The following is a 7,177-nucleotide window of genomic DNA, read 5'->3' as shown; positions in this document are numbered from 1 at the left end:
GCAGGCTCGAAGGGTTAATGACCTTTCCCAAATCTTCGCTCGCGAAGACTGGCCATTATTATTATTATTATATTATTCCAGCCCCAGCAGTTGCCTCCTGCTGTTTGCCACTCGGGGATGCTTGCCAGGAATTGAACTTCTGAGCTTGAGCTCACCTCACTGGGAACTCTGTGGCTTTTTCGTGTGAAACACCAAGGGAGAGGAGCTGGTCAGAGCAAGCTGAAGGCTGTGGGAATATGAGACAACCAGAGCAGATCTTCCCTGCACTGCAATGGGAGGGAGTAGTCCAGCTGAGGAGATGAACTCTCAACTTACTCATCTTCCATGCAGAGGAAGTTTGCTGCTACTTGAAAGTTATGAGAAAGTAGTGAAAAATAAGACAATTTTATTAATACTTTTCTAATATTTGATTATTTAAAAAAATTGTCTTGCGACTATCCAGCACCTTTCTTGTAGTTTGCTTGCTTTGGCACTGCATTTAACTTTACATAAAGTAGAATTAAATCTGAAGTAGGACTGAACATCTGAAGTAGAACTAAATCTAAGTCTATCACTTTTATCGTAACTCCCTAATGAGCTGTTCATTAGGAAAAATGTCTTATATCAGCAGGGAATGCAAGGTGAGGCTTCAAAAGGTGATAATAGAAAATCCCTCCATGTGAAAGGTGCACTTTGGAATGGGGACTTTGCTGCCCTTGGAGTTCAGAAAATCTCTAGGGCATTTTAAATCACAACCTGAATGAGAAATATCAGCATCGCTTTTACGCATTGCGAGAACATCTGTGTTAGAAGGACTCTTTTTAAAAAAAATAAGGTTTTTGAGAAAGGATAGAAGCTGCTATGTTTGAAAGCATGAATTATCATGACAGAGGCAAGGAGAAACTTCCCACAACAGTCTTCCCCATCCATTACTCCATCATTATTTGTTTGGTTTTTTTTTTAAGAGGTGCAGGATGTAGCCTCTTTCCGTAGTAATACTGTGGATACCTGGGCTGTGGCATTGCATGAGCCAGTCCAGACACCTGAAAAAGTGAAGTGTTCATAAATTATCTTTCAAAATCCTTTCTTTTCGGTCGTGCCCTCCACTATTTTCCAAGGACTTCAGAAGATAAGCCTCTTTTCACAAAACCAGTTCTGCCAATGACATGATGGTGCTGTAGTTACCCACACAGCAGATTAAGCCCCCATCTTATTATCAGGTTTGTTTTCTTTAATATTCATCTTTTTTGTAATTATTTGTTCTGGCTGCTTCTCCCCTCCAGTGGGACAGATGGAGTTGCCTTGTTGTTTTTTTTTCTCTTTCTTTTCCTCCCCTTTTTTTTTTTTTCCTTTGCTAAAGGCAGATAAAGAACGATTTCTTTTCTGTGTGTGCAGAGGTGGAGGCTAATTGCTGGGTTAATTGAGAAGAATGGTGCTTCTGATGTTCTCACAAAGTATCAAATAGCCTCAACATATTTCTCCCCTCTCTCCCTCACTCCACCTAAAGAGACCCATTGAATTTGCACATTACTGTACAGAAGTGATTATAGGTTTAATTGTATTTATTTTGCTTGGTGGGGAGGCCATCATAACAGTGCTTGATTGATTTTTATAAAATCACCCTCAAGGTCATGTGTAGGACTTTGCTTTCCTGTGCAGCCATAACAAACAATTTGAGGGTCACAGCCAAAGGCTCAGTTGAGCAATATTCTTGCTTTCTGCTTTCAGAGGAGAGGTCAAGTGCAATAAAAGAAGGAAGCATAACTTTTATTTTCTTTTTTAAAAAAGGAGAAGACAACCTTGTAAAGCAGCAGCTGTATATTTATTCTGACCCAAGAGAAACCACAGAGATACAGAGGGGGTTAGAGGGACAATATGCAATTGTCAGACGAAAGTATTTGTAAGTTTGGCCAGAGTTTGTTTTACACATAGACTTGATAAATGGTTAAATGAATCCCACCTTTTCTTTACTGTGATGCTGCTCTTCTTTTATCCTCAGTGGCTGAACTTTTTTTCACTTTATTTTCTCCCAAAAACCGAGTGCCTTTTGGATTTGTTCTGGGAGGGCTTCAGAGGGTTTGCAAACATCCAGAGACAACAGCATTATGGTGTGACCACGAGTGTAGCTGATCTCTCCACCTCCTGTGATTATGCTGGGTCTGACTGCTGCTTCTAAGGGAAAGCAAAAGAGTCACATAGAGCAAAACAAGCAATCATAGAATGGTTTGGGTTTGAAGGGACCTTAAAGACCATCTCATTCCACCTTCCTGTCATGGGCAAGGAAACCTTCCACTAGATCAGGGTGAGCTGCTGACTTACCAAAGCCACCTTGTGCAGAAAGGAGCACAGGAGACAGAACTGGTGTCAACACCCATCCCAAAAGCATTAACTGCTGCGGGTCAAACTGCTGCTGTTTTTGCAGGAAGAGGGACTCCAGGTAAGTGCAGGCTGTGTTCTTCTCACTCCTTCCTAGTTTTCCAGACCAAAGCACAGCTCCCTTACGTGCTCTGTTGTGTCTCAGCACTGTTCATGAGGGGAGGAGGATGAACATGCTCTACTGTTTTACCACAGACCCTCTGGAGATGGGCAGAAGGAGACAAATCCCAGACCCTCATGGGAAACAAGCATCTTCCCATGACTACCTCAAGGTGCATTGGAATGGCTGCAAAAAGAAAAGGACACAGGAATCTTACATTCTTCTATCCCTGCCATCCCATGGCAAGGGTTTTTGGGAGGGAATTAATATTTCTAACCTGTCTCGTAGACAGCTTGAAAATTTTGGATAGACAAAATGTGGCTGAAACTTAGGAAAACTTATTTGAGATGTAGCTATGCTTTTCCAATCAAAAGATAGGACAGCTTTGGCCACCAGCCTTCCTGGTGCAGTGGTACAGCATGGCAGCAATTAAAATACTCATTAAAAATTGTATGAAGAGAAGTGGAAACAGAAATGAGTGTATTTCTTTGGGAGCAGGGCATAGGAAGTCAATAAAGACCTTAGGGAAGATGTCTTTTTTATGTTAGGAATGAAATAAATTGCAGTGATTTACAGTTCCATTTATAGATTGTGGTGATAAAATTATTAACACTGCTGCTATAGGGCAAAAGTATTTAATAAATATTTCTGTTCTCAGTATGGGAACGAATAGGATGGTAAATTATATCACAAGAGGAAGATGGACCAGCAGTCCATTGTTACTAAATAATGTTAATAGGATGAATATTTTAAATATTCTTACAAGAATATACAATCTTAAATCAACAGGTCCAATCTCATTCAAGAGCTTTAAAACTTCTGGTAGAGACACTCTGTGGCCCAAAAATCTTAATTTAAGAGTCAATGGGATATTACAGAGGGATAAAGAAGTTCTGATCTTGGTTTGATTCTGATCTTGATCTGATTTACAGGCAGGTAAATGGGAAACATATTGCCTGCCTAGTTTGGTATTAACCAACAGGTCAAAAGAGAAAACTGAGTGAAGTTAAATGTAGGAGATGGTTGAATCCATAAATTACTAACCATGGGATTATACTGAATGACAGAAGAGAAATTTAATGGAATAAAAGGCAGAAAACTTCTGTTAATTTTCTAAGAAAATTATGAATTTGTTTGATAGTTACTTCAATCAAATGTGATAGTGTGGAGACTGAGAGTCACCTGCCAAGACATGACAGCTGGCACGTGCGAAATGGACTAACTCAAAAAGTAAATTTTTAGTGGGGAAACCATTTTCATGACTACTTGGTTCCCACTGCACATCACTGATTATTGATGGATCACTGATGATCTGAGAGGAAGCGGAGATCACATTGTGAGAACGTCCTTTAAACCAAACGCAGATTTACACAGCTGAGAAAAGAGCTGGGTGGGAAGCAATTCAGCATGAAATTCATGGTTGCACAAAAAGGGACCTTGTCAGGTAAAGCCAAGATCATGGAAAGGATCGGAAGTCAGTGTGGCCCAAGGATACCAAGATTGAGGCCAGGTTGGATGAGGCTTGGAGCAACCTGGTCTAGTGGAAGGTGTCCCTGCCCGTGGCATGGTGTTGGAACTGGATGAGCTTTAAGGTTCCTTCCAACCCAAACCATGCCATGATTCTATGATTCTATATCCACCTGATCTCCCAGTTTAATGAAGAAGCAAAAAGGCTGCAGTATTAATTTTTCCTGGGAAAAGTAAGAGGCAGGGGGTGAGAAGAAGCAGTTTTGCCTCTATAGGCAGCGTCAAGAATAATAAAGGAACGGAAGAATTATAAGATTTGGCTTTGCAAATTCAGGAGCACTGGACTGCGTGAGAGGCTGCACAGCTCCGTGAGCTGGAGATGATTCCTTCCAAATAGAGTCTTAATCAGTCTGAAGGAGGGCTGAGATTTGATTTTACCTGTGAGTACTTTCACAGACAATGTTGTTTGCTGCACCTCTCCACAGTGCAGTGCAGGAGGGTACAGAGCACTCTGAAAGCTCATCCTTGGCAAGTTATGCCTGGAAATAAAGCATAAACTGTGAATAGTGAGAGAAATTAGCTGTTGGAAAAGATGGCAAATGGTAGAGTGATGTTCTCAGGTCTCTTTATTGACTCAGCAGTCAAACACAGACAACTTGACTTCCTCCAGTTTTTCAATAGCCTGATGTACACAGGCCATCAGGAGATATGATCTAATGGTACCTTCAGTCTCCAAATAATACCGTCTCAATTATTGTCTCAATTTCACCACAGTGCATTTCTTATTAAGACTATTTCATTTTTCTAGAAGTCTCAGATGTATCTCAGAATAACAGTCAAATATCTGGGTTTTTTCATGAAACAAGCTGAAATTTGTGCTGTTTTATCACAATGTATGCAGAATAGTTTGTAAAAACATTATATAGAAGCTTAACAGAAATACATTTTTATATAGAAAAGTATGTCTAGGGAAAGAGACAATTTACACATAGGGGAGCTGGTTTTTTTGAGAGGAAACCCATGGTTCCCAGTGAATATAAGCAAGAAAACTAAGCATATTCTATAAAAATGCATATGGAAAGCACTGAAATTTGGAAATAAAATATTTAATGGGTAGTCCTTATTCAAATACTGACTTTGTTATAAGCCTAGGAAATGAGAACTAAGTTATAAGACTTTATTGTAAGATTAAGAAATCAATGAAGCAATGAAAGCTCCTCCATGCAAGAATAAACAAAGGGATCAGGATGAGAAGAATGTGTTCAGCAGGAGTGGAGGGAACTGAGTGGGGAAGGTACATGAGTGCTGTGCTTCTCCTTTATCATTGAGAGCAGCAGGACCTGGTCAAAGAGGAGCGATAATTAAGGTAGATTTAATCTGATTTTTATATTAAAACTTCTTCCTTCCTTCTTTTAGTCTCAATACTGAAATTAAACCAGGGGTTCGATCTCCCTTATCCTTATTCTAAGGATTGGTATAATCTTTATAGAATTATACAATCACTCAACAATTTGGGTTAGAAGGGACCTTAAAGATAATCTTGTTCCATGCACAAGGACACCTTCCCCTACACCAGGTTGGTGCAGCCTGGTCTTGGACACTTCCAGGGATGGGGCAGCCACAGCTTCTCTGGGAAACTTGTGCCAGGACCTCACCACCCTCTCAGGGAAGAACTTGTGGGGAAGGAAAGCCAACTGTGTGGTAGATATGGATATCACCATTGACAACTGCTAACATCAGGAGAGAGCTGGTCATGGTATGAGAAATCAGAGTTCTCAGCTACTTTACACAAAGGGGGGGGGTGAGGTATCCAGACTTTTAGATTTTCCCTACTAGCTCCTGGGAAACAGAGCTTGACCTAGGAAGACATATCCCATCTGCAGTGTGATAAGATGTCTGAGAGTCCATTCTGTCCAAATGCATTGTAAAGATAGAGACAATGTCATTTATAGGAGAGGAAATATGAAAGGAGATAATGGAATAAACCATTCTGAGGTGACAGACTGGGATTGCCAGCTCAGACATGGAAAGAATAAGGGTGGTATTTGACAGAACTGAAAAGTTTGAGTCAAAACAGAGTTAGAAATGGCTTTTCATGCACTCTGTACTTAGACCACAGAATTCATTGCTTCAAGAAATCGTTGAGACTAAAAATCACAAAGACTTGAAGGATCAGTTCTATATTACTGACAAATCTTATCCAGTTATACTAATAGATGGTAAAAGGAAAATGTTGGCAAGGGGACGAAACCTTATGCTTTGAGGCAAAGCTAACCTCTAATTAGGGATTGAAATGGGTTTTTTATGGGATGGGGAGATCAACTCACATCCAGCTAAGAGGAAGACATTTCTTATGCTGTATTTGGAAGCATCTGGTTTTGAACAGCAGCTGGAAGAATTTGCAGGATTAAATCAACCACTGATCTAAACAAGTTGCCAGTTCTTATGTTCCAAAGCCAGTTTCCCCTCGCCTCTCCCTGTCAAATGTAGTTTGTAATCTAAAAAGTAACATAATACAAATTAAATAGAAATATTCCTTTTCAACATTTAGTGAGTGAGTCAGTTAAAATTGGGATTTTCCAACCCAGCTCCCTTGCACTGGAATTTGAGAGATTTTGATGTTTGCCCAGGCTGACTGGCCTTGCTCAAGTCTAGAAAGGCAGACTGTTGTAGAATCAAAAAATGGACTGAATTAATCAGGTCTGTAAAGAACTGATAAATCCATAAAGAGAAGTACAAGGAAAGTTGGAAATTTGGCAGGACACAATAGTATTTTAGCTTTAATCTCCTAATTTTATGACAGATCCTTTTGTTACCCACCTCTTACAGCTCCTTTGGCTGTGAAATAACGACTGGCTATTCCATCTGTGGTTGTATTTTGTTCTTCTCTTGTCTTCAGGTGGCAAACTCCTATTTACTGGGCCAGGACCTGTAGAACTACATGCTCATTACATCCTGGTATCTGATGGAGGAGAGCTCCAGGTGGGATCCTCTGAGGCCCCTTTCCCTCACAGAGCACATATCTATCTCTATGGAAGCATCCATTCTCCACCATTATTTCCATATGGAGTCAAGTTCCTGGCAGTGAGGAATGGGACACTTTCCATTCATGGTGAGTGCATTTTCTTCTCATCAAAAGCAGAGCACAAATGAACAACAGAAAACAAAAAAAGCAAAAAAAAAAAAAAAAAAAAAAAAAAAAAAAAAAAAAAAAAAAAGGAAAAAGAGAAAAACAGGTTTTTGGAGGAAAAATAA

At 40.0% G+C, this 7,177-nt stretch overlaps 1 protein-coding gene across 12 annotated transcripts in view; it reads left to right on the top strand.

The window, feature by feature from the left end:
- Positions 1-7,177, top strand: part of PKHD1 (polycystic kidney and hepatic disease 1 (autosomal recessive)) — a 275,429-nt gene that overhangs the window by 96,708 nt on the left and 171,544 nt on the right. For all 12 annotated transcript variants that reach the window (XR_001874451.1, XR_001874452.1, XR_001874453.1 and 9 more), the window contains one exon: positions 6,822-7,034. Coding sequence is in view for 9 of the 12 variants with exons in the window: in XM_017813106.1 (XP_017668595.1) it covers positions 6,822-7,034 (213 nt within the window). In the remaining 3 variants the exon portion in view is untranslated. The remainder of the gene's footprint in view (positions 1-6,821; positions 7,035-7,177) is intronic.

This window comes from Lepidothrix coronata, unplaced genomic scaffold (genome assembly GCF_001604755.1).
Source record: "Lepidothrix coronata isolate B3197 unplaced genomic scaffold, Lepidothrix_coronata-1.0 Scaffold39, whole genome shotgun sequence".
NCBI classification, from domain to species: Eukaryota; Metazoa; Chordata; class Aves; order Passeriformes; family Pipridae; genus Lepidothrix; species Lepidothrix coronata.
Note: the sequence above shows the minus strand (reverse complement) of the source record. Positions and strands in the feature narration are given on the sequence as shown.